This window comes from Kogia breviceps, chromosome 1 (genome assembly GCF_026419965.1).
Source record: "Kogia breviceps isolate mKogBre1 chromosome 1, mKogBre1 haplotype 1, whole genome shotgun sequence".
In the NCBI taxonomy this organism is placed as follows: Eukaryota; Metazoa; Chordata; class Mammalia; order Artiodactyla; family Physeteridae; genus Kogia; species Kogia breviceps.
This window is the reverse complement of record NC_081310.1, coordinates 174,165,446-174,193,050: the sequence shown is the minus strand read 5'-3', so window position 1 is coordinate 174,193,050 and position 27,605 is coordinate 174,165,446. Positions and strand designations below refer to the sequence as shown.

The window sequence follows — 27,605 nt, the reverse complement described above, 5'->3', positions numbered from 1 at the left end:
CAGAAGAGCCAAACCAAACCAAACCGAACAGCACAGCTGCTGAATGTAAACCACACCTCTTGCGGGTGGGCACCTGTCCCACTCTGCCTGCCGGTCTTCGGTGCCAGTGGCTCCGAGCTCACTCAGGTGGGCCCGCGCCACTTCCAGCCCCCCTCCTCCCAGCAGCACCCATTTCAGCTCACTCCCACACACGCCACGCCGCACTACATGCACTCTTCTTTCAGCCGAGCTTCTTCAGTCCCAGACCTTACACAGTTTGGTCCTGGATCCCATTCTCCTCGTCTCACCGTGGTTACCTAGGAGCAGCTGGCCGCCTGCAGCCCTCCCCGCTCCCTCCCCCCCGTTCCCCACAAATCTGCTCTTCGCTCCCGCCTGCCTCAGAAGAGGCATCTTAAGTCCTTTACCCACCACTCCCTCCTTCCTGCCCAGGAACCTCACCTCTATCTTCGGCATCTCTGCCTGCAAACGTGCTCCTGAACCCCATCCACCCTGTCCTGAATCTCCACTTACTGTCGCTCAACTTCTAAAAGGACTTTTAAATATTTAGGGCCTCCATTTTCTCACCACCAACGTACTTCCTAAATAAACTGCCCTTTGACTTCTGCCATCTGTCACTCACCATCTACTCCAGTTCTTTAGGCGACCAGAAACTTCTCCAGTGTCGTCACCGCCGTCATCACCAATTCTTACCCTTTTCTTCTGCAGCAGCAAACATGCTGACTGCTCCCTGGTCACACCCCTCCTCCCTCACCTCAGCTCCTTAGCCCCGGACTCTTTCTTTTGCCCCTCGACACTCTCCCCAGAAGGGATGTGATCTACTTTTGCGGAGCTGACCGTCACCAGCACACAGAAGATACCTATCCAGTCCTGTCCTGCTGAGTTCAATTTAATTCGTCTTCTCTTACCCAAACTGCACCGACTGTCCTAATTCTGTCGTCAGGGCTATCAGTCCCTGTCTCTCATGTCAGAAGGCAGCCTGGACCTTTCCTGTCCCTCCATCCCACTGATACCAGCTGGCTGAGCCATCAACATCCCTCCTCGGACCGTTGCAAGAATCTCCTTGCTGGCCTCCACCTGTGATCTCTTCAATGAATGAAATGTTGTCACTAGACTAATTCTACTATGCCAGCATTTTCACTTCTCATCACCATCAGAATAAATGCTTAAGTCCTTATGCTGATGTTCAAAACTCCCCATAATTTCATCCTCTAGCCTCATTTCCTCAACCCCATTCATAACTCTTCTAAACCAAATGGTCTTCTCCAGTGCTTCTTCTGCAGTCTTTTGCATCTCGGGTAATAAAACCACCCAATCCACAGATGCTCAAAGAAGATGCTTGGGCACCATCCTTTACTTCTCCTTTTCTCTCACCCACCCTTGGAAAACATATCATGAACCTCAGCAAGCCTTCCCCCCAAATGTATCTGGAACCCATCTGCCTCTCTCCATCTCATCATCTCTCCACCATAAGGGCATTCTATCCAATCTCCTCTCACCCAGTTTTGCCCCTCCAATTCCTTCACATAGCAGCCACAGTTGTCTTTTTAAAATGTAAATCTAACTGCACCATGCACCTCCTTAAAAAAGCTCCCCACGGCTCCCCACTGCTCTTAGAAGGAACCCACAGCAAGGTCCCTGCTCACCTGCGCAGCCTGTGCCACTCACCCCACGCTCACCATGTCTTCTTCAAATCCCCTCTGCTCATTCCAGCAGCCGGGCCGTCACCAGCTTTGCCTGCGACCCTATTTCCCAGAGTCTTTGCGTACCTTACTCTCCTTCTCGTCGTCCCTTGGGTCTCAGCTTAAGTGTTATTCTTTATAAAGACCTTCCATTATCACATTTTGTATATTTGTGAATGTTGGCCTGACATAAACTACACAAGAGCAACGTCTTTCTGTTTAGTTCACTGTAATATAACCAGTATCTGGCATAGGGCCTGGTCCACAGTGGTATTAATCCACATCTACAGACGAATAAGGTACAGTCCCTGCCCTCAAGGATATTGCTGACTAGTAAGGGGACAAACAATAACAAAACTGATATAATACAGTGAGAGAAACGCCGAAACAGACATGTGGGAGAAAGATAAGCACGACTTTAATTGGCAGGTTAAGGGAAGGATGAGAAAGTGCTTTCTGGACAGAAATATGAACCAACAAAATTTGTTTAGAAAAGAGAGATATCAGCAAGGAGAAGGATCTCAGAAAAGCACAGTGACGTAAGCTCACCAAGGCCATGTCTACCAGACCAAAAGTAAGTCGCGAATGACTTCAAGGAGTGGAAAAGCCTTGCCAGAGCAACATGAACACAACGTTGGCTACCTTGCGGACGGTGCTGTGCAACGTTCTCCCCTCGAGGGCTCGTCCTCAGTAACCTGTGTGGCGCTCTGGCTGCACTTCTGTGGTTCGCTAGGCCCCAGCCTCCAGGCCCCACCCCACAGTGTTCCCTAACCAAGCTGCCTGGGTGCTGACAGAGCCCAGACTGCCTGTGAGCACTTACTCTCTTCTCATATGTCTTCTCCCTCACTACAGTGAAATTCTGAGGGCAGAGCCTACGGTTCAGAATCTATAGTCCCCTTACAGCCTCTCCTAATACGAAGCTTTAAGTATGAGAGACGTTTAATAAATACTTTGTATAAAAATAGTTCTACTTGCAGAGTGTTTAGGAATAGCTCTATATAGAGTCCAGCTCCCATAAAGAGATGAGGCCTGTCCTGTGGCAACCGTGATGAATGGAAACCTCACCAATGACCTAGTCCAGACAAGAACAGAGGGCCCTCTACCCACCCTGGCTCTCTGAGCCCCGTCACTGAAAGCCATCTTAATGCTTGTGCAGCTGGAAATTCTTTGACAGATGAGCTCAGTGCACCTGGAGCCAGCAGGGGAGCTGCCCTCCACCTGCTCTAAGACAATGATGGAGACTGTGGATCTACCTGACAAATACTGGAGAGAGGAAGATGGGAGAGGATGGCTGGCTGGCAAGGAGGCCAGCTGGCAGACACTGGCTTTGATCTCTTCACGGCCTCACCTTGTCTGCCCAGAAAGGACAGACTGATCAGGAATAAGAGACCAAGGTCCCTGAGCCCGACTACAGGGGCAGCTTGAAAAGCTGAACTCCAGGCAGAAACCCTGAGGGGAACGAGCAGGCGAAGGAAAGCAAGAGGCTGAGCCCCTTGGCACAGTCAAAGGACCACTAAGAAGTGAGCCCTGGAGTCCGAGCTTGTCCAGTAGGCAGCTTCTGCCCCCACGGGGCAAAGCCGACCCTGAGCCCTCAACAGGGAGGGGACAAGATGCTTTTCCAGCACAAAGAGCTGCCAACAAAAACACATTTAGGAGGGACTGGTGATGGTGGTGGCTCTTCAGGGAGACTGCACCAACCCAGACACCCCCGGTTCCCCGTTCCTGGGGCCACTACCTGTTCGCGAGGTTGGCTTCAGTTCCAGGCTTTCCTGATCCGTGGCATCCAGGATCCTGTACTTGCTTTTCCTCTTAGGTTTTCCTTTTTGTCTGAAAAACACAATCCCTGCTCAGGAAAGAGGTTCTGTGTGAGGTTCAGGTAGCCCACCACAGGGTGGCAGCCAGACTGCACGCAGAGCCCTGTCTTGGGGGATGCTGCTTAATGGGAGGGCTGTTTCTCCTTGTTTCTCAGCTGGGAAAGGTAGCAACTGTGATTTGTTATGCAAATAGTCCTCACCAATTTTGGAAAAGGTAAAGGAAACATTATCATTTTATCATGGACTCACCACTCCACAGTGGCAATGAAGGAAGGATAGATGGCTTAAAAATGTAAATAAAATGACACTCCTATGCTTGAAGGGTATAGGGTGGAGGAAAGCATTAAACCAGCAAAACGTTGTTAATGGTGGTTGTCTTAGGCTGGTGGGAATTTTTAAAAATTCTTTATTTTTCTAAGTTTTAATTGTGAGATCACATTGCAGGTTGAATCTCAGTTCTGCCACTTATTAACTGTGTGTCCATGGAAAATGTCATTTTCCTGAGAAAAGGTTGTTATGCATATTTAAAAAGATATTACCTATAAAAGGTATAAAATGTTATACACATTTTATACATTTTTGCTTGGTACACAGTAAACATAGAAATGATACCTATTATTAATAATTAAAAACATAATAAATGTTACCATTAAATATTATAAGACTAGATAGGAAGACTAAATGAAAAAAACCTGAAAGACTTAATCATGACTAACCTAAGTCTACAATTACATAGAAACATGTACAGGTGAGAATCCCAAACTGAAAGGAAGGCAGACAAATTAAGAACCCATGTGCTACAGCTACATGTAAAAGAATGAAATCAGAACACTCCCTAACACCATACACAAAAATAAACTCAAAATGGATTAAAGACCTAAATGTAAGACCAGACACTATAAAACTCTTAGAGGAAAACAGAGGGAGAACACTCTTGGACATAAATCACAGCAAGATCTTTCTTGATCCACCTCCCAAAGTAATGAAAATAAAAACAAAAACAAACAGAAGGGACCTAATGAAACTTAAAAGCTTTTGCACAGCAAAGGAAAGAAACCATAAACAAGACAAAAAGACAACCCTCAGAATGGGAGAAAATATTTGCAAACGGAGCAACTGACAAAGGATTAATCTCCAAAATATACAAACAGTTCATGCAGTTAAAAAAACAAACAATCCAATCAAAGAAATGGACAGAAGACCTAAATAGACATTTCTCCAAAGAAGACATACAGATGGCCAAGAGGCCCATGAAAAGCTGCTCAACATCACTAATTATTAAAAAAATGCAAATCAAAGCTACAATGAGGTATCACCTCACACTGGTCAGAATGGCCATCATCAAAAAAAATCTACAAACAGTAAATGCTGGAGAGGGTGTGGAGAAAAGGGAACCCACTTACACTGTTGGTGGGAATGTAAATTGATACAGCCACTATGGAGAACAGTATGGAGGTTCCTTAAAAAACTAAAAATAGAATTATCATATTACCCAGCAATCCCACTCCTGGGCATACACCCTGAGAAAACCATAATTCAAAAAGACACAGGCACTCCAATGTTCACTGCAGCACTATTTACAATAGCCAGGTCATGGAAGCAACCTAAATGTCCAACGACAGATGAATGGATAAAGAAGATGTGGTACATATCTACAACGGAATATTACTCAGCCATAAAAAGGAACCAAACTGGGTCATTTGTAGAGATGTGGATGGACCTAGAGACTGTCATACAGAGTGAGGTAAGTCAGAAAGAGAAAAACAAATATCGTATATTAACGCACATATGTGGAATTTAGAAAAATGGTACAGATGAACCTGTTTGCAAGGCAGAAATAGAGACACAGATGTAGAGAACAAACATATGGACACCAAGGGGGAAAGGGGTGGTGGGATGAACTAGGAGATTGAGATCGATATATATATACTACTATGCATAAAATAGATAACTAATGGGAGCCTGCTGTACAGCACAGGGAACTTTACTTAATGCTCTGTGGTGACCTAAACAGGAAGGAAATCCAGAAAAGAGGGGGTATACATATTCATAAAGCTGATTCAGTTCGCTGTACAGCAGAAACTAACACAACAATGTAAAGCAACTATACCCCAATTTGAAAAAAAAAGAACCCATGTGCTAAGGTGGTGAGGCTGAGGTGTGGAGTATTAAAGACCACACACCCTAGAGATAAGAGCCAGGTCCACACCCCAGGCCCTCCCACTCCCACTCCAGCCACAGCCACGTTTTCCAGGAGGCAAATCACTGCAGTGACAGCCACTCGGCCTAAAGGAGTGTGCTTCTGCCTTCAGGAGTGTCAGAGGTAAGGAGAACTTTTCTGTGCATGCCGTGGGTGGGCCATGGCATGTAACAGCAACGGGAAGGGAAGAAACCCAGGACTCAGTGCCCTCAATATAGAAGGTGCCAGATACCTCTCTAATGAAAAAATATGTAATTAGAAGCCCGAACAAATTTCCAGGGAAAGTTCATCTTACCTCTTACAACAACAGATTACAGTCCAGGAGAGGATTCCCAAGGCAACAACAATGACAAAGGAAGCAATGATAACATATAACACGCTCCACTCTGCCAAGAGAAACAAAATATTAAGGGCAGTGAAAAGAGAGGCTAGAAGGGAGGTCTGGGCTGCCCACCTTGGGCAGGAGATGGCTTCGCTCTCTAAACAAGAAGGCCCCCAGGGCTCCCCAGGGAAGGTGAGACCTTGGAGTTAAAGGCAGCTGAAACTTTAAACCTTATGAATTGCCCCTGTTTTCTAGCTGGTGCTCTGAGACCCTGGGGCAGTGGGGCAGGCTGTAAGGAGCTTTAAAAGAGGGAAAGGGGGGAATGGAAACCTACGGGCTTCCATGGGGCCAGGGTACACAGGCACTCCAAAAAGACTGGAGGCCTTGCGGCTCATCTGATTTAGGCTGCATTTTGTAGTTGGTCTGATTTAAGCTTGTTTCTTCTTAAACAACTGCCTCAGGGGAATTCCCTGGCTGTCCAGTGGTTAGGGCTCGACGCTTTCACTGCCAGGGCCCAGGTTCAATCCATGGTCGGGGAACTAAGCAACTAAGATCCTGCAAGCTCTGCTGTGAGGCCAAAAAGAAACAAAAACAAAAACAAAAAACTGCTTCAGAGCTTTCCTCTAACCTTGAGCAAGTGCGGAGGAAGGAAGTAAAAGTCCTCTGCAAACAGAAAATACACAGAGTTCTTCTCCTTGCTTGCTCATCTGCCTTGGAAACACCAACACCCACCCACTCAACTCAGAGCCACATTCAATGCCAAACCAGCTGGCACAGTTCCAGGCTGAAAACTCACCACAGTTGCTATCTCCATCCCTCAGCTGCACCTTGATGAAATTCTCCATCCAAAATGGGTCACAGATACAGCGTTTGGTGAATGAATCACAGTGGCCATGGTCAGAACAGTTCAACTGGCATGCTGAAAGCAGCAGGAAAGGGAAAAAAGTCAATGGGAGTCAGAGCCGGGGGTTGACCAAATTCCAGTGCCCATGAAGATACAAAGGGATCCCCTGCTCAATGGCCTGTGATGACATTTCCTGGAGACCTGCCCCAAGAACCTTTATAGCTGGACACAGCGCCCATTATTATCATCATGGATAAAACTGGAGCAGTTAGAAAGGCTCCAGACTGTCTTTACTTGCTGCTTCTCCATATCAGCAGTTCTTAATCTTTCATGTCCCACAGACCCCCTTCTCTGAATAATTGCCAAAATAAAACACATAGTATTACAAAGGAAGGCAATTATACTATACATGTTTTTGAAGTATTTAAGAATACAAAACTTTAAAATAATATATGCGTCTTTATTAAAATATTAAGTAACGAGATCTACAAGTGTGTCTAACAACTGTCATAATTTTGAAGTGGTGATGAGTAAAAATGCTATTTCATTATGTAGTATGATACAAAATTATGAGATTTCTATTGCCTTAAAGTCACATGTTCTGTTAATACTAACTGTAGTTTCTTGCCTACCTTCATGATTGAGGAAAACAATAAATTTCAGTTAGAGGTTCGTGAAAATAAAGATGTAATTTTTTTCCCATTCGAACTCACAGCCCCTCTGAATGCTACCTCAGGGGCCCATGGAAGGTTAAGAAGCTCTGCAATGAGTCGAGACTCTTTCAAAAAAAAAAAATGGTAGTTGAGGAAAGTGATTATCTCCGTGTTCCCAGAGAACAGGAAATGAAGCCCAAGGACAGCAGGGACGGACAGGTGAGCTGTGGACACTGGGTGGACTCTCATTCCCAACTTCCCAGAATTACTCACTGACAGTATTGATTTCCAGGGCTCTGAATATCAGAAAGTCTGCCTTTTGCTTCCGCAGCTCACTCTTGAGCATCACTGCCACCTCATGGCCTTTGAAGATCTGGTGAGGAGGCTCATTTTGAACAAAAAATACCATCTTGGTGCTGCAGAGACATGCAACAGTATGAATGAGCTGACGCTGTCAACACGATAGCAGTAGCTATCATTTGCTAAGTACCTTCTGTTTGTGCCAGACCCTGTGCTAAGTGTTATACACATTCTCTCACAGGAAGCCCGTGAGAAAGGGGTTATCAGCATCATCTCCATTTTGTAGAGGACAACATTGGGGCTCAGAGGGGTTAAGTAACTTGCCCAAGGTCACACAGTTAATTATGGCAGAGCCAGATCCCAAGCCTGATATGTCTGACTCTAAAGCCAATGCTTTTAGAAAAGGCCTGAGCTGCCCCAACTAACAAGAAGACCTATTCCAAAAGACAACTGGAGGCCAGAAAAATGGGGATTTGGTTATGGGTACATCCCTGCTGTCAGCCTTTTAACAGCTAACAGTGTGGTGCTGTTGGCCTTGTGCCTGGGTTATCTGTGAGACAAATCACAGTGCTTTGTAAGATAGAAATTGTTGGACAGCATCAAAGCATTATCCATATGTCAAAACCTAGCCAAAATGATCATTACTATGACAGCAACAATAAAGACCCTACACAATGGTGTGGCCGGTGCAAGATTATGTTATTCTAGGCCCAGAATCTGTCTGCTTTCTGACCATCAACTTCTGTCCAAGGTAGACCATGCCTGAACTCACTTCTGGGTGGCACAAAATCTGTTCTCTCTGTCTTGGCCTCCATTTTTGACAGCCTGCTTCGTTACTCCGCGTTAGTCTCACAAACTGAACTTTCCCAATCAGTGGGTCACGTTGGGTTTATAGGTGAGCCCCGGGTATTGAACCCCATAGCACACACGGTGGCTGGGTGGGACCTGGGTATCCCAGAGGCCCTGGACCAGCTGCTTCCAGTATAATTGTCTATTTATCCCAAAGTGCCATATAAACAGCATCATTTTCTATGGGTAGATTGACATGAAAGTTTGGGAAGCCCTGTCCTAAAAGACTTTCAAAACCTTGCTGCATAGTGAGGCTAACAATGGGGTATTATGAACTCCAGAATCAAGAAACAAACCTTTTCCATAAAAGATTTGTGGTCATTTCTCATATATACACTACTATATATAAAACAGATAACTAATGAGAACCTACTATATAGCACAGGGAACTCTACTCACTGCTCTGTGGTGACCTAAATGGGAAGGAAATCTAAAAAAGAGGGGATATATGTATATGTATAACTACTTCACTTTGTTGTATAGCAGAAACTAACACAACATTGTAAAGCAATTATACTTCAATAAAGGTTAATTTAAAGAAATCTGTGGTCATTTCTCATATTTTCTCCTAGTTACCTAATTCATGCTTATAGCTTCAATTTCTGTCTATATACAAATAACCCTCAAATCTGTCTCCTCTCCCTATGTCCCTCCTGAGTGACCAAATCTGTATCTGCAGATGCTGGCTAGACTATCGATACCAGATCTTCCACAGGCATCTCAAACCCAACATGTTCCAAAATAAACTTATAATAATCACTAACTCATTATGTGTTAGAGACTACATGAACGTTATCTTATGTAATCTCCAACAGCGCTATAATATGGGTGCTAGCATTTTCATAAGTGAAGAACGGGTTCGGAGAGGTTCAGAGAGGTGTAGTAATCTGCCCACTGTCACAGAGCTGCCACTATCAGAGCAGGGCTCCGAAGCCAGGTCTGCCTGGTGTGAGGCCTATGCTCTTTCCCATTGTAATACACTCTCTCCCTCCAATCATATCCTCCTCCTGAATTCCTCAGCTAAGCCAATCTAGGCCAAGCCAGAAACCCAGAGTCACTGTGATGCTTCTCTCTTCCTCGTGTCCCAGATGCGGTGACGGCAGGTGTGCAAGCAAACCCTTCCGCCACGCTCTTACGTGCACTCTCGCTAGTGTCTCCCACCGCTTTGTCCCAGCCAATTCCCACCAGCTGGATCGATCCCAGCAGCCACTTTCCCTTTTCCTATTCCCAGGCTGCTGAGCAGAGGTTAAAAAGAAAGTCCTCATCATCATGCTGTCTCTGACCCAGTGAACCCGGACTGCATATTAGATTCACCTGGGGAGTTTTAAAATTTTAGGTGCCCAGACCTCACTCCAGACCAACTGAATCATAATCTGCGGGGGTGAGGCTTGGGTAATGGTATGTTCATAAAAGCTCCAGGTGATACTTTATGCAGCTGGAGTTGAGAATCGCTGCTCTCACCTCATGTCTCTAGCCTTGGTTGAGATCCCAATATTGCTCAAAGCCAGCATCCTTTCCTGGAGCTGCTGTTCTCAACCTTTACCACTTTCCTCAGGCTGCCCACCTCATTCTCACCTCCTCAAAGCAGATGGCCTTGTCTCCAGTTTCAGAGAAAAAACAGGACGTTGGTACCAATACTCTCAAATTTCATCCTTCTCTACTTCTAAATTCACCCATAATAGCACACCTTCCCTCCCTTCCTCCTACCTCCAGGGAAAGTGGTGCTCCTGTTCTGCCCACAGCCAGCAGCACCCCAGACCTACCTCCATTTATAACCCGCCACCCCAATCTCCACCACCTACCTTTCCTCTGCACCTTCCCCTCAGTCTATAAAAATGTTCAAGTATTTCCGATCTTTAAAAGGTGTTCTGGGCTTCCCTGGTGGCGCAGTGGTTGAGAGTCCGCCTGCCGATGCAGGAGACACGGGTTCGTGCCCTGGTCCGGGAAGATCCCACATGCCGCGGAGCAACTAAGCCTGTGAGCCATGGCCACTGAGCCTGCGCGTCCGGAGCCTGTGCTCCGCAACGGGAGAGGCCACAACAGTGAGAGGCCCGCATACCGCAAAAAAAAAAAAAAAAAAAAAAAAGGTGTTCTTCTGAGCTTGTCTCCCATACTGTTTTCAACACCAGCCTCTTCAAAGAGGCATTATACTTACCATCTCTGTATCCTCAAACTATGAAAAAAGTTTTCTCCCAGGATCTAAGTAAAATGATCTCACTATAGTTCTGATGATCTACTAATTACAAACCCAAAAGCCTGTTTCGCATGCTCACCACACCTGTCTCCATAGCACCTGAATCCTTTGGCAGCCCGCACACCCCCCCCCCCGCCGACTGCCAGCTTGTCCCTTAACTTCCAGCAGACTGCTCCCACCTGGTTTTCCTCCCATCTCTCTGACGGCTGTTTCTTAGTTTCCTTTGCTGGCCCTTCTTTCCTTGCCTCCCCCTTAAATATTGACGTTCTCCAGAGCTCTGTCCTCAACCCTCCTGACACTCTCCCAGTGTGACTCATCTGTCCTCATGGCCTTAATGCCTGCCTGTATGTCGTGACTCAATATCTCAGGCCTTTCCTTCCACCTCAAGTTCCAGCCTATATGTGCTACTACCTGTCCCTATGTAACCCATAAGATACCCCAAATTCAACAGACAAAACTGAACTCATTACCTTTTCTCTGAAACTGGTTCCTTTTGTATCCCTAATCTCAATTAATGGCATTCACCATCTATCTAGGCATCCAAACAAAAATCCTCATATTTGATGGCTCACTCACTTTCATTCCCCAAAGGTCACGAAGTCCTACTGATTTATCTCTGAATTTCTTTTAAATTTCCTCTTCTCTTCTGCCACTTCCACTGCCACTCCCTCAATTCAGGTGTTATCACCTTTTTTACTAGACTAGTCGAAAAGCGTCCTGATTGGTCTCCCAGCCTTTGGTCTCTCCCTACTGTTTTTTGTTTTTTGGCCGAGCTGTGCAGCCTGTGGGATCTTAGCTCCCTGCTGTGTGCCATGCGGGATCTTAGTTCCCCAGACCAGGGATTGAACCTGCCCTCCCTGCAGTGGAAGCACAGTATCTTAACAAATGGACTGCAAGGGATGTCCTGATCTCTCCCTATTTTAGTTTAGCCTCCACACTACTTGATCTCCCTAAGGAAAGAAAAAAAATCGAATATCCTTGCTTCAAAAACAAAATATACAAAAAATACACACATATAAAACCAACTAACTTGAGTCCTCCTATCCAAAGTATTAAAACTAAACTGCTTGGCTTGCTTATGACTGTTCTCAGTCTACAGAGCCAGCCTTATTGTCCCCCATATCCTAGGGCCCAGTAAATGCTCTGAACCCAAGGACTTCTTCCAGAGGAAACTCCGTACTTTCATACCACAGGACCACTGCTTGTGCTGTTCCTCTGTTCCGAATTTCCTCCTAGTCCTTCTATGCTTGATCAGTGCAAGTTTTACTCTGGAAAATCTTTGGACTACCTCAATCCTCCTGGAAGAATTAATCGCCCTTGCCTGTGTCTCCATGATTGCGTTACCTGAAAACTGGGTTCTCTACGTGGTGCTGAGCCAAAAGACACAACCAAGCCAAAAACGAGAAGGAAGACTTTTACCACTTGCAGCAAGTAAGGAGAACACCAGGATCTTTCCCAAAGCAGTGTCTCCATGAGCAGCAAAACTGCAGAAGCTTTAAGTGCAGGGTACATGCATATTCATGAAGGGGCTTGAGCAGAGGAGAATTCAGCATAGAATTGGGACAAAAGTCGACAGAGTCCAAGCTTTAGCTGAGGGTCATGAGGATCAGAAAAGGTCGATATCATCATTCCTTAGGTTCCAGTTGATCTGGTTGTCAAGTACTTCAGGCTACCTTTACCACTGAAACAGAACTGGGAGTCTTTACAACTGATTTACTATCTTTGCTATTGTTACTTCTCTTGCCTGAAAAGAGTCATTTGTGCCTGCATTCTTTTTTGTTTTGTTTTGGCCACACCATGTGGCTTGTGGGACCTCAGTTCCCCGACCAGGGATTGAACCTGGGCCAAGGCAGTGAAAGCCTGGAATCCTAACCACTAAGCCACCAGGGAACTCCCTGTTCCTGACTTCTTTTTTTTCCTTAAGATCATTCATTACTGAGACCTGTTCAAGGGCAAGTACTGTGGCCAGGCTTAGATCGCAAAATGGCTTAGGCCAAAAATGGCTTTGCTTAGGTCAAGAAAGCCATGCCTGGTTCTCTTTCTTGGGGAACCACTACACTATCTGCTTACAATAGCACTTATTCTGTCAAATCCACCCTGTACTGATGCTATATGTTAACTTGATTATCCCCCCTACTAGAGTATGGTCTTCAAACATCATAGACCTCTTCTGACCTTGCACCCTGCTGCAGTGTCTAGTACGGAGCCCACTACCTGTACTAGAAGAGTACATTTCTGCTTCATTAAAAAAATGAACACCATGAGTGGGTCCTGGTCAGAGAGCCCACCCTTCTCTACCTACCCACACTATTTCTCAATTCAGTCAAGAAGCCCAGGGGACCCCCTGGTCTTTCCTTTTCTCCCCCCATTCATTGCCCAGCTACCTCTGCTCCGTGTACGGCTGAATCTTTTGCACAATGATGTCGGAATCCAGCACCCCCAGGAGGACCCCAATCTGGCGGATGAACATCCCCTTCAGCCTCTCAGTTAGCTGACTGACGTTGACATCCAAGATGATCTCCACCAGGTTGTTTTTCCTGGGATCTGGAAAGCATGTGGATCAGTCATGGCTTCAGAAGTAGGAGAGTTAACATAGACCTGCCACTGTGCATGTGCTTTGGCCCAGGAGAGAATGTGGTGAGAGCATTCAGAAATGCAACTGCCCTCCTTCAAAATGGAAAGGCACAATAGTGAATTCCCCACTGCTTTGTCCTGGTCCCCAGCAATCTGGGGCTGGCTTGGAGAGCTTCAGAAACACTCCTGGTCTCTACACCAACCTGGCAATTACCACACATGTGCTGGGGACCAGGCCGAAGTGATGGGGTTTAGTGAAGGCAGTGGAGAACAGAGAAACACCTCAAGGTTTGTTTTAAAAATCTCTGCCCTGTTGGCTTTGCTGAACTCTCCAGGCCAAGTGGCAGGTATCTAGCAATCTCTCCTGATCCAATCTGATTTTCAGTAACTTGCTGTACTTTGTCTACAACAATGGGAGGGAAATTTTCCATCTCAACCATCTTATGGGAATGCATCTGCCCTACAGTGTTGAAAACCATAAACACAAAGGAAATACAGGCAGCCAAGAAACAAGGATTTCCTTAAAACAACATCACAGCTGGATGATGTTTTTACAACTCTAGAACTGTAAGACCATTGTGCTTTACACTTTTGATTATGTACTAAAGACTATTCTACACTTGCAAGTTAAAAGTGACTATTCAGAATACCTATTCACATACTTGGATGCACCATTTGCCTGTCATGATGTATAATTTATATAATTAGTAGACTATCTGTGATCTGATTTTAAACACAGAATAGACTTTATAGTGTCTTGGCTTTTGTCCTTCAGAGAGGCAGGACAAGGACTGGAAGACCTGCCAAGATCCCTTCCCATCTAAGACATCTGTACATTAGCTTGGCCTAGCTAATAAAGAGTAGGTTTAAAGTTAATACCTTCTCATCAGTTGTTCAGGAATTTATAAAGCTCTACCCCACCCTGTACTCACTGCCTCCCTATTACCAAATTAGCCTCGATACAAAACAAAAACATGGTTCCATTTAAGAAAGAAATTTTATTTCTGCAAATCTTAAAAATGTAAAGGATGCCAGTTACTTTACCTTCCCTGGGGGTTGTCAGATAAAGCCTGAGGCTCAACTTAACAAAATTAAATCAAATTTTTTGCAGCCGGGCGCTGATAAGACATCATGACTCAAGTTATCCCTGTGCTCAGATCCCCAAAGCACCCTGAGCCCTCTCTTATCAGTCACAGGTAGAGGAGAAAGTGCTGGAGTAGGGGCCCAAAGGCCTGGCTCTGACACAACTGCTGTGTGAAGCTGAGCAAGCCCTGCCCTCTCTGAGTTTCTGTTTCTCCATCTGAGCTAAGTAGAGGGAGGTCCATATTTCTGCGTGGGTAGGAGAGGTCTTGTTGGAACAGAAAGTCTCTAAGGAGTTCTTAGCTTGGGGGTTCTAGATTTTTTTAAAGCTGGATATGCCATCTGGCTCTGTCCATGCTGGGGGAAGGGTCTCAAGATCAAGGCCCTGCTAGGCTGATCCAGCAATTCCACTCCAACTCTCACTAAATGAACTCACCAGGTTTCACCTCCACAGTGGTCCGGTCTGTGTCACTCTCACCCTTTGCATCAGTCACTTTCAGGTGAAATGTGTAGGTTCCCTCGACCAGGTTGGAAAGAAAGAGGACAGGGTGGTGGTCAGAGTGGTTTAACACCTCCTGTGGGGTTGAACAACATGGCTATATGGCAGAACAAAACCACACTCCTTTTGTGGAGTGAGCTGTTGTGTCTGTCATAACTAAGTCTCCTCTGGGCTAGACAGCTTTGACTAGGGGCAGTTCCTGCTCTGTGATGGCATGACAGCCCACAGCAACCAGGATCAGGGAAAAGAATCATATTCTGTTCCACACTAGCTTGAGGGGTGACCCTAAGCAAGTCATTTAACCTCCCTGGATTTCAGAGCACAATCCAGGTTTGACATAAGAGACTGCTTGGTTAAAACAGGTACTGGAGTGTTTAGCTCAGCCTCCTCTCCTCATCGCACCACCCTGACTTGTGCAGCTCTCCACCTGCTGGCACACTCACCCCTGCAGCTGGGCTCCCCTCGTCTCGAGTCCAGAGGTAGTTGACTATCCCCTTGTCATCTGAGGACTTGGAGCCGTCCAGCTCTGCCGTGTCTGTGGGCAAGGTAATTACCACATTCCCAGTTATCTTGGCTATAGGTGGTTTGTTCATTTCTAAACAAAGAGAAACCATGGGAAAAAATGTAACATTCAGAAAAAGAAGAAATGCTTCTTGTGATGCTTATAAGGAAATTAAACTTCAAAATTATCTTAAATGGAGAACTGTTTTAAGTGCTTATCCATGCCAGCAACTAACAGTGTAGAGTTAATGCCACCAGTGCCACAGGTCCTGAGGCTCCAGTCCCACCCAGAGAAATGTTCCCCTGACACCAGTACAGTAGAGGGCACAAGTATAGTTTCCTCTTGTATTCTCATAGCAGCCTCCCTCAAAGGAATCCATTTCTCTGCTTGGGGATATATGATGATTGGAAACGAAGGCCTAAAGTGGATTAAAGCCCTGAAGTTCAGGTTTCATCAGCTGATACCACAAATTATCTTCAAAATATGGCTGAAAATGTTATTCTCTGAACATCTCTTTTGACTCCTTCCTTAGCACTTTAATAGAGAAAAAGAAGAGAGACACTTTTCTTATTCTGGGCCCCACCTGCAGCTTTGTTTACTCAGTGTGTGCTCTCTACTCACTGAGTTCAGTATACTGTGTTTGGGGATCACCTGCATATCTGACAGTTTTTCCTACCATCAGCTTATAGACCTCTCCCAAGACCATCACTGATCACTGTGCCTGAAAACCAGAGCAAGGCCAATATATTTTTGTTCAAGTGGGCCTCAGCATGCATGCTCCTACGATGAGCATAGGAAGCTACAGTGCAGGGCGGTCATTCTAAGGTCTGACAGCAGGTGTCACTGTAGCTAGCAGGAGAGTCACAGAAACCCCAGCAGCAGAGGCAAAATAAAGATGAAGGGCTTCCCTGGTGGCGCAGTGGTTAAGAATCCGCCTACCAATGCAGGGGACACGAGTTCAAGCCCTGGTCCCGGCAGATCTCACAGGCCACGGAGCAACTAAGCCCGTGCGCCACAACTACTGAGCCTGTGCTCTAGAGCCCGTGACCCACAACTACTGAGCCCGTGTGCCTAGAGCCTGTGCTCCGCAACAAGAGAAGCCTGCGCACCGCAACGAAGAGTAGCCCCCCGCTGGCCGCAACTAGAGAAAGCCCGCACGTAGCAACGAAGACCCAAGGCAGCCAAAAATAAATTAATTAATTAATAAATTTTAAAAAAAATACAAAGGAAAAAAACCTTACTTCTTTCCCTATTCAACTGAGAAGGAATGGAGAGAAAACAAGAAGTTAAAATTCACCTTAAAAGTCACTCACTCAAAGGCTGTTGTAGAAAAGCAACTAACAGCTACCCTAACCTCTAACTTCCTTCCCTACTTTGTCTCTAATCAGTTTCTGCAACCAAACGAGAGATGATGCATTCTTCAGTTATCTGACCCAGAGGCTGCTGCACCAACCCAAGGCAGTGAGGTACCTTCTTTGACAATGACATTCACAGAGCTCTGGCTTTGCAGGTTCCTCTCATCCTTGACGGTCAAGGTGAACACGTAGGTTCCCACTTGCAGCCCAGTCACAGTGGCGACACTGCTGTTAGCATTCTCAAGCTGTACCCCGTCAGGTCCCCTGGACAAAGAGAGAAACCAGAGGGTGGGATTGTACCTGTCTACTGCTCTCCTGTCCCCGCAGGAGCAGACAATTATTGCCTCAGCTAAGACATGAACTATTGTTTCTCACACCTTGAGAGGGCATGTTTAAAAATATTCCATTTGGACAGAGTGTCATTTGGCCCCAAAATACAGGCTACCTGCTGATCAGAAAATTCCATTCACCAGCTTTCAAACATCTAGCCTTATCCTTTGTAAGAGCTTCTAGAACATTCAAACTCTTTGCTGCTCCAGTAGAAGGAAGAAAGTGCTCTGAGCAGGTCTCTGATCAAAAGAATGATTTAAGAGTGATGTTTCTGAAAAGCATTGCTGGCCCAGTGGTTGGTTCAGCTCTTGCCAGAAAAGAAGCAAAATGCACTTCTTAATCACATGCCAAACTCCCTCTTGCTGAAAAGTCAGGGAAAGGAAATGGGCCAAGCCTACAGAGGAACTCTCAGGGAAAAGCCATCTTCTTCTTAGCAGTTCTACAGGCAAAACTCCCTCCAGCTCCTGGACAGGGGCCACAGAGGACCCAGGATGCCCCGTATCTTTCCTTCTCCCCTGTGGCCTCACGCTGCAGCAGGTGAGCGAGCTCTAGGCCAGCATGTAGGCACAACACTGCACATATACCAGACAGCCCTTCTGTTCAAGGGTCAAAATGCCTCAGAGCTTTCCTTAACACTGCAGGACAACCAGAGAGACCTGTAGACTCCCAGGTTTTGCTCTGTTTTGTTTTGCTGTTTTTTTAAATGTATAACCCTGATCCTAGAAGCCCCCCTTGAAACAGATTCTCCTCCAAGAAGCTATGCTAAGGATTATTTCTGCTGTAAACACTAATAAAACTCAACTAAAAGGTTTACCTGCTGTATCTTTAATAAACAGTTATAATTAAAACATGCTGGGTTGAGGAAAATTAGGTTGTCCAAAAGATAGAAACGAAAGCTAAGGAAAATCATTTCTAGAATCCAACTCACTAATCGTAAGTCAAGTGCTTTTACAAGTCAAATTACAGCCCCTCCCCACCCATCTCTAACATCCTAGTCAAAAACAAAAGCAAAAACAAAAAACTCAGTCTATCCTATGGTTTGCTACCTTTGGAAATTGGGAATGCTTTTAACTCTTCCTTGGGATTGCTTCCTGTGGGATCCTGCATATAATCTGAGTTTCATTTGTTATGGTTTAAATGAGCTGAAAGAGGGCTTCCCTGGTGGCGCAGCGGTTGGGAGTCTGCCTGCCGATGCAGGGGACACGGGTTCATGCCCCGGTCCGGGAAGATCCCACATGCCGCGGAGCGGCTGAGCCTGTGAGCCATGGCCGCTGAGCCTGCGCGTCCGGAGCCTGTGCTCCGCAACGGGAGAGGCCAGAACAGTGAGAGGCCCGCGTACCGTAAAAAAAAAAAAAAAAAAAAAAAAAAAAAGTTAAAGGAGCTGAAAGAAACTGTGAGAACCAGGAATGGTTCGATTAGGTAATTCCAATTTAATTAGTATTATTTTGGTTATTGCCTTTGGCCTCTGGCTAACATAAATGGTATATGGTATCTTCAAGGAAACAATAACAGAGTAATGTTTTCATTTTGGAGATGAATTTTCAATTCTCCTTAAGAGCCGCTCTGTCCCATCCCCCCTGACAGCCTTACCCAGTTAATTTTGAGCAATAGTATTTTTCTGCTCCATTACCCCTTCCATCCTGCCTCTCAAGTGTAATTAAACTATGCATTTCAGCAAATGGATTGTACCTGTAAAAGCACCAGGACCACAAAGTACTACCTGGGGACAGCTAATGGTAAGCGTTCTTTTTTTTTTCTTACAAAAATTATATTTTTCTTAGAGTTGAAGTTTGGGATTGCAAACATTTCTTTCTCAGTAATTCCCCTTGGATAAAGCTAATAAGAGAAAGTAAACTCTTAAAAGCAAATAAAACCTTTCTCTTCAAAGGTCTGGAGCCCTTGCATACATAGGGATTTTGTGTCAATACTCACTGTGTTTTTTCCCAGAGATATGAGATAATTTTCTGATCATCTGAGCTTTTGCTGCCATCCAGGGTTGTGCTATCCATGGGAAGAGTCAGCTCTTTATCTGGACCTGCATCTGCCTGTGGAGGCTTGTTGTTTTCTAGAAGACAAGAGACTTGGGAGTTCAAAAGCAGGCAGTCCAGCTGGGAAAGGAGAGGAACCAATTGGGACATATGTTCTGGAAGCCTCAAGGACTCTGCCTCTCCACTCATAGAACTGTCAGATACTGTGTGAGGTAAGGGTATGGTCAGGGAGCTCGCATGAAGAATATTAGACTGAAACGTATAAAACAACTCTGAAAGAACATGAAAGAATACAATGAAGCTACAGTGCCATGCTAAATTTGAAGTGTAATGCTATAGGAGTTCAAATGAGAGGGTCTGAAAGATAAGGTAAGGCTTTCTTGAGGAAGTGGGCTTTAAGCTGCCCAGGAAAGGACATGGTGGGAGGAGTTCCCTGGTGGTCTAGTGGTTAGGATTCGGTGCTTTCACTGCTGTGGCCCGGGTTCAATCCCTGGTCGGGAAAGTGAGATCCTGCAAGCTGCAGCCAAAAAAAAAAAAGGACATAGTAAGATTTGGGCTGGCAGAGACTCTATCTGCTAGCTCCCCTTGAAGGCACAATAACTAGCCAAGAGGAAGGGCACAAGCGAGGCTGTGAAATACTCCTTCTCTCTAGCTATGAAGAAAGCACTAGGGGAATGGACAACAGCAGCTGCCAGGGGCTTGGTGGATTGGGAACTCCCACTTGCACCCTCACAGAGCTCAGAACCCAAGCCCTCTTCTCCCCACAAGGGTCAATGGACCAGCCGACAGAAGAGCCTGCACCGCAAGGTTAGAACTTACCAGGCTGCACAATAACAGTCACTTGAGCAGTGGCCTGCTGTCCTATTGTGTCAGTCACTGTGAGTTGGTAAGTATAGTCTCCTTCTTGCATGGCAGAGAGCTGCAGGGTCGGTGTTCTAACACCCTGGATATATAAATACAGACAAGTGGACTCCCGGAATCACATCATACAAGAACTCCTCCTCTGGTCTAAATGATTTACCGAGTTTTCTAAACCTAGGTTGGTAGTGGGCCATTACCTCCCAATTCAACATAATTACTGAATGCTCAATCAGACACTGTGGGACATCTTGTTAAAAGTTTCACCCTTCAAGGAAATAACCCTCTGACACAGCAACAGTTTCAAATAAAGTCAGAGCTCTCACAAGGTAGGTGAGTACAGGAAAATGTGCAGAGATAATCAAGATCCATTTCTATGACCCAAGCAGAAAGAAAACCATGAACATATAGTAAAATAACACAATTTACAAAACAATGTTCTTCCTACTGCAGCCACACAGCGTGATCCTAACAAAGCTGCCTCGATAAAACATGGCAGCAACAACTCAAGATGCTTTGTACTGCTGTGCGTGCCCTTACAGGTCTGTACAGATTCTGCAACAGTGGAGAAACCTAACCTAATACCTTGCAGACATTTTATTTGGCCTTAGGGTTCTTAAAAGTTGGAAAATTTCACATAGAAGTCTAGGTTTCTGTCTTGTCTTGAAAAGCTGGAGGACCTAGCAACACTGGGATGATACTCCAGCGTGGCAACAACCAGCCTGACTGCTGACCCCTTTGGTCAGGGCTTACGCCCTCTGGTTTGCCACAGTCCCCATCCAGTTTTCTTCATTTACTTACGTTACCTGCCTGGTGACAGAGCTAGTCTCTTCTTAAGTATCTCCAGAGAGATACTCAAGCAATCTCCTCCAATTTGTAATAGCTCACTAAAATTTGCACCCTTCAGCAGAAACTAACACATTTTAAAGCAACTATACTCCGATAAAAATTAATTTAAAAAAATTTGCTTGTAGCTTCTAAAGAATTTTACTCCCTGAAATTATCCTAGAGCAGCTACCAGTCTTTTCCTCTAATACTAAACATTTAAGATAAAGTTTTTGCTAATGTGTTAACTAAAGGCCCCTTAATCTTTCCAGATTTTTTTAAAAATTCAAATGTTCTACTCACTAATCTGACTTTGGTTATTAAGATGGAGAAATATAAGCCTTGGATGGGTGACCCAGTGCAGCAGCTCTAACTCCCTGGGCAAGAAAAGACAGAAACTATTCCCTCCTACCTGCATCTCCATCACTTTCCCTTTGCTGTTGGGGCTGAGTGACCACTCGTAGCTGGTGATGCCGTGGTCATCAGTGCTCTGATTCCCAAAGAGGGTGATGGAGTTTTGGGGCAGGGTGATCACTTGGTTGGGGCCTGCATTGGCCACAGGGGGGTAATCCACAGCCTTGTTCACCGTCAGGCTTGCAGTGGTAGAGTCGGTAGCTCCATCAGAGTCTACTACGGTCAAGCTATCAGGAAAGAGAGAGGGATGCAATCAGGGATGGTCTTAAAGAAAGAGGAATAAACATGGAAGAACTGAAAATCAAGGCTAAAAAATACCAATGTGGCAGGATTACCAATCGGTAACCAATTCTAACCCATTCTTTTTGGAAAGTTAGAATAATACTAGAAGCTAACACTGACTGAGGGTTCACTGTGTGCCAGACACTGTTCTAAGCACTTTGTATCTCATTCAATCCTCACAACAGCTCTATAAAGTACTATCCCCATTTTACTCCTTATACTTATGAGGAGACCGAAGCAAAAAGAGGTAAAGTAACTTGACCAAGCTTGAAAGCTTGAAAATAGTGGAGTCAGGATCTAAATCTAGACAATATACCTCTAGCACCATTTCACTCTGCTGCCTGCATGTGTCTGTGGCTGGGACCTTTATAAGCATTGTCTGATCTGGCCCTCACAATAATCATATAGAATAGGTATCATCAACCTCACTATTATAGAAGCCTTAGAGAGGCAAGAAACCTGCCCAGAGCTAAACAGTGAGCCAACATGCAAGCCCAGTTCTCTGACTCCAAAGCCCAGAAGCAAGTCTTAAGAAGCGATAATCCCTGGCCACTATTCCTATGGGGTTCAAAGACGCTACACTAAATAAAGCAAGCTTTGACTGCAGCAGGCTCTCCTCCCATCATCCTGTTTTGGCTGTGTACACAGCACAAGAATGGACTTCCTGGGCAGACAGCCTGTCTCTAGGATGGACCAGGAGGGCTAGCTCCAGTAAGATAGGAGCCTGAGATGGAAATGAATTCTCCTACGCAAGCGTCCCACAGTTTGTGCCAGTGTGAAAGAGAATTTGCAAGAGAAAAAAAAAATGTTCATTTGTAAGAGCAGGCTTCTACCTAAATGATGCCTTCCAGCTGAACAGCCTAAAGCTTCTCTTGCCACCTCACAATGTGAGCGTAAGTGAGCAAGGAGGCTTGGGCTGCTTCCATTTTGCTGACAGAAAAAGAGGAAAAGCATATAAAAGACATGTCGTTTGTTTAAGTCTCACAACCAGCCACAGAAAGAGCCAGACATCTGTGGGGTTTTCATCCCACAATCTCACTTTTTACCTATGGTCTTAAGGGGACTTCTGATATTACAGCTTTTAGAAAAAGAACACAAAAACATCAGACACACAGACATGTGCAAATCAGCAAACATCTGAAAAAGAAAAATCCACAGAAGTTTTCCTCTCTTTCCAGTTTCTCTGTTTTCAGTTTGTTTTTTTTTAACATGTCTTATTTGTCTCCTATTTCAGAACAAAAGCAAGTTACAGACAGATGGCAAAATGGCAGCTGCCCATTATGCTGACTTTCACCTCAGACAGTCCCTGGCTTGCACGCAAAAGTTCTGGAACCAAACAGCAGCTGACCACAGGGCTGGGGAAAGAGGCCACTGCCGTGTAAAAGCAGGGGAAAGGAAAAGGTAAGTGGAATCAAACAGATTGGACCTTAATGCTAATCAAGCCCAATCCCATCATTTCATGGACTGAGGCTTAGAAAAAAAGAACTGCATCCAATATCCCATTCACCCAAAACGCTCTAGGTTAACATTGTGGTTAAAAGCTCAGACTCTGGAATCAGACAACCTGTGTGACCTTGGGCAAGTTACTTAACCTCTCTGTGACTATATTTCCTAATCTGTAAAATAAGAGCCATTATAATACCAGGTACAAGGGTTAAATGAGCTACTGCATGCAAAGAGCTCAGAACAGTACTTAACACAGTAAATGTTCAAGAAGCAGTAGCTATTACTGTTACTATTTCAAAAAGGATCAACATCACCCAGACTAAATTCCATAAATGTTAAAATTCCTATATTAGAAATCCAAGGTGAAAACCAACTCACATTTCCATTTTAATTCAGTGAGAAGGCTCCTACCTTGTTGTAATAGCAGCTACCCTTCATTCACTTGAAGTCTTGAGTCAATGAAGAGTGCTGCTAAGTCAGAACTTGTATATTTATTTATATGGTAGGTGCTGTGCTAGGACATTCCTTGCTGCATCTCTGGTAGTGTCTAAAACGTGGTTAATCTCAGATCCAGTGGGGAAGGCAGATACCCATGAACAAGCCGTTGCACCATGGCAGGCACCACACACCACATAGAGGCACTGAGTGCAACAGGGAAAGAGGAGGGACATACCCTCTCCTCTCTAGAGGGATCTCAGAGAGACTCACAGAAACTGAGGAGGTCCTTAAAGATAGGCAGAGTCCCAACAGATTGAGAAGGGCATTCAAGGAAGCATAAACAAAATACGTATAGGCCAAGTCAAGGAGCAGAGTAGAATGAGACCTGACTTGGGGATTAGAAAATCTGCATTTCAGCTCTAGCTGTGTGACCTCAGAGAAGTTAGTAAATACACCAAGCCTCATTTTTCTCAGATGTAAAATGAGGATGGTCTAGTGTACATATGGTGTTTGTGTGACACTCATGTACGAGTGCTTCATAGCCTACAGTGAATAATGCAAATATAAGGAGGATTACTCTAGGGTCAGCCTCACACTCATTAATCACAGTCTAGTATATCAACACTAGTTCCCAAAAGAACTGACTTTGAATCAAATTCTCTGAAAAGCCCCAACAGAGAAAGATGCTACAAATCATATTCAAATAAACCAATAAGTCAAAAGTAAAGATTTTGATATATCCTAAGTTGAGGAAGCATTTCCCAAAGGGGAGAGATGAGAGCAGATTCCTTCTAGATTTTTCCTGAGAAAAGGCAAAGGAAGATGGGCCCTTTCACTTAATGACAGAAATTCTAAAAAAAGGTTTGGATATATGCCAAATAAGGCTTTGAGAAGGATTAGCTGTGTGGATCCTGATCTATTATGCAAGGACCTTTGCCCTAAAAAGTTATCACTATTGTGACCACAGTTACAACATGGCTCAAAGAACCAGTGGAACCAAAGGCTACATTATCAGCCAACTCTACAGGGAATTTGATATCTGTCAGAGTGACTCCTATAAGAATGTGAAACCCACAAGGGGAAAAAAATGGCCTATGGTAAACTTGAAGGATCCAAATTTACCTGAAAGTGTAGTTCCCAGGGACGAGCTTACTTAGTTTTAATATGGCTGTATCTTCAGAAATCTTCTCTTCTCTCAGAGGTCCCTTAAGTTCTTCCCAATGGTACTGGACGATCTTATCATCATCCGTGCTTTCTTGACCGTAAAGAAATATCAGTTACAGCTCGAGAGCACTGGGTCTTAGCACTTATCCAGTTTACACAAACCAGGGCAACTACCCAGAGATTTGAGGTTAGGAAAACTTCATGAAATTACAGACTATCTCTCCAGAGCGTTTCTTCCCTCGGATTATTGGGTCATTCTGCCTCTCTATGAATATTCCACTGCATAGTTTTCCAAGGACTCCAACACAGGCAACCTCTGGTTAAAACTCTACTGTATTAAGTATATGTATAAAAAAAGGAGAATCAAAAGGTCTTAAGCACATGAAAAGATACTCAACCTCACTTAAAAAAGAAATGCAAATTTAAATTACACTTGAGATAGCATTTTTTTTTTTTTTGCGGTACGTGGGCCTCTCACTGTTGTGGCCTCTCCTGTTGTGGAGCACAGGCTCCGGACGCGCACGCTCAGCGGCCATGGCTCATGGGCCCAGCCGCTCCACGGCATGTGGGATCTTCCCAGACCGGGGCACGAACCTGTGTCCCCTGCATGGGCAGGCGGACTCTCAACCACTGCGCCACCAGGGAAGCCCGAAATAGCATTTTTTAACCTCTCAAATTGGTAAAAACCAAAGTTTCACAACACATTATGTGGGTAAAAGTGTGGGGAAAGAGGCCCCCTCATAAGTCATGGTGGAAGCATAAAGTGATACAACCTCTATAAGAAGCAATTTGGGAAAATTTATCTTTGTCCCTGCAATTCCTCTTCTAAGAATTTAATCCTTCAAATCTACTTGCACTTGTGTTGTGTATCTGTAGGACATTTAATATTTGTGTTAAATGTCATGCTTACAAGGTTATTCACGATAACCTTATTTGTAATAGCAAGTCAAAAATAATCTAAATGGTCATCAATAGAGATTGAAAACAGTACATAGTCATACCTTGAAATCATATATTCATATCATGGAAGGCTATGTAATCATTAAAGGAAAAAAAGAATGAAGAAGTATTGCATGTATTAATTCAGAAAAATTCTCCAACATATAGAAACAAGCACTGTACGTAACAGTGCACGTAATGTGTTGTCATAAGGACTGTATATGTATTTTCTTATATATGCATCAAATATCTCTGGAAAGATACATAAGATAATACCATTGGTTGTCTGGAGGAAAACTGGATAGTTGGGAGACCGGGAGGGTAGTGATTCTTTTCACTGTGTACCTTTACATCTTATTCAACTTTGATCTAATCAAAAATATAAAATAAAATCGCACTAAGTGAACCCTTTCTGCCACTCTCACAAGTGTTTCTTCCTATTCTGCCTCTTCCTCTTGGCCTGCTACTCTTCTGTCCTCCTCTTCTGGCCAGAATCACCTACATGAAAGGGTTAACCTGCTAGAGGTCCCTCTGCTAAAGCAGCAGCTGCCTCTGCCACAAGCCCCTGTTGTGCCAAGACACTCAGGGGCGACAGGGCCTTAACGGGCCTCCAGAGAGACCAAGCCAATGCTGGAGGGCGACAGGCCCGAAACCTCTTGCACTCACAGAGCCAAGGCCCAGAAATCCTCTCATGTCACCCATCAGGTGACACTACTCTGAAGGGTGACATGTTAACAATGGGCCCAGGCAGGGGTGTGTGCTCCATTCTGTGAGTTTCTCCAGGAGAAGGCTGTCGAGAATCTTGCTAGGCAGTGATGGCTGAGTGAGAGCTCTTTGTCAAGACTCTCAGTTACTTATCTTGTCATGATAGGAAGGAGCTTTGTTTCCATAGCTAAGGATGGCAACTCCAGGCAAGCGAATTTGAAAACCAGCAAGTTTCAACTAAAATAATGCTAAATACATGAATAATCCTACTTTCTTACAATCTCAGAGCAGAACTATTACTGCAGACAGGCCACACGGGGATTTTAAACAGGGCCTGTCTGATTTTTACTTCCTAATCAATTGCTTCAGATGGTTGGTCTTCCCCTAACACGGCCAAGAGGACTGGCCTAAACAGTACGCAGACATACCTGGCCCTAAACCTTCTACCAGTACACAGTGAAGGCTCTTCTAAAACATCATGCCTAGACAAGTACTCACGGCTGCCATCAATGACTGTAGAAGTGGTTGGCAGAGAGATCTCCTGGAACTGTGGTGACACAATGGCAACAGGAGGCCGATTCTTACGGGGCTCTGCAAGAACACGACCCACAAGAAATTGGAAGAGGGTCTTTATAAATTATAGGAGAAGCAGGCCATATCTGGGTGGAGCATAAGTCAGTTTCCATTACGTAAGTGAGAGCTGAGCATCACCAAATGGGAAGGTCACAAGATCAGGTTGCCATTCTAACCTAAGACACCTGGGAGTGTTAAAGCCTCTTCTAAAACTGACGACTGCTAAGGCCATGCCCTGAGCGTACTATAGCAGCAACTTCCTGCTTTCAAGCAAGCTGAGTAGAGGTGGACAACAAACAAGCTTTGTGAACTAGGAATTGCCCAATACATAAATATATTACAAAAAAAGAATGAGAATTTAAAACCCCTAAAATCAAATCTCCATCTCCTCGGGAATCCTGCAGAGGGAGCAGTGGAGACATGGCTGGGGCTGGGTAACATACCTGGTTTCACTGTCACATTCACATAGCCCTCCCCGTGGGCATTTTGACCATCTACAATCACTTTGAATTCATACAGGCCTGGAGTGAGCTGCAGAAATGAGAGAAGATCTTTTAGACAACCACAAACAGCAGCAATTATATTTAAAATAACACACACATCTGAATTTTCCAATGCTGTTTCTTGAATTCTCCTCTTCTTGCACCATTTCCAAAATGGAGAAAGTAGACTAGCTGAAGATATGAAACAATGAATTATAAACTAAAAAACCATAGCTTTTTATGTGACTCTTATTACTAGCTGACTCGGAACAACAGAAGGGATTTCAATATCTCTG

At 44.8% G+C, this 27,605-nt stretch overlaps 1 protein-coding gene across 2 annotated transcripts in view; it reads right to left on the bottom strand.

Annotated features, from left to right (window-relative positions):
• KIAA0319L (KIAA0319 like) overlaps positions 1-27,605 on the bottom strand; it is a 110,422-nt gene that overhangs the window by 4,095 nt on the left and 78,722 nt on the right. For both annotated transcript variants that reach the window (XM_067011716.1, XM_059046827.2), the window contains exons 7-20: positions 27,271-27,358; positions 26,753-26,845; positions 24,569-24,701; positions 21,279-21,507; positions 20,003-20,126; positions 19,128-19,260; positions 16,981-17,129; positions 15,452-15,603; positions 14,946-15,084; positions 13,240-13,399; positions 7,786-7,928; positions 6,812-6,934; positions 5,989-6,079; positions 3,415-3,506 (exon numbers count right to left, since the gene is read on the bottom strand). In XM_067011716.1, the coding sequence (XP_066867817.1) occupies positions 3,415-3,506; positions 5,989-6,079; positions 6,812-6,934; positions 7,786-7,928; positions 13,240-13,399; positions 14,946-15,084; positions 15,452-15,603; positions 16,981-17,129; positions 19,128-19,260; positions 20,003-20,126; positions 21,279-21,507; positions 24,569-24,701; positions 26,753-26,845; positions 27,271-27,358 (1,849 nt within the window). The remainder of the gene's footprint in view (positions 1-3,414; positions 3,507-5,988; positions 6,080-6,811; positions 6,935-7,785; positions 7,929-13,239; positions 13,400-14,945; positions 15,085-15,451; positions 15,604-16,980; positions 17,130-19,127; positions 19,261-20,002; positions 20,127-21,278; positions 21,508-24,568; positions 24,702-26,752; positions 26,846-27,270; positions 27,359-27,605) is intronic.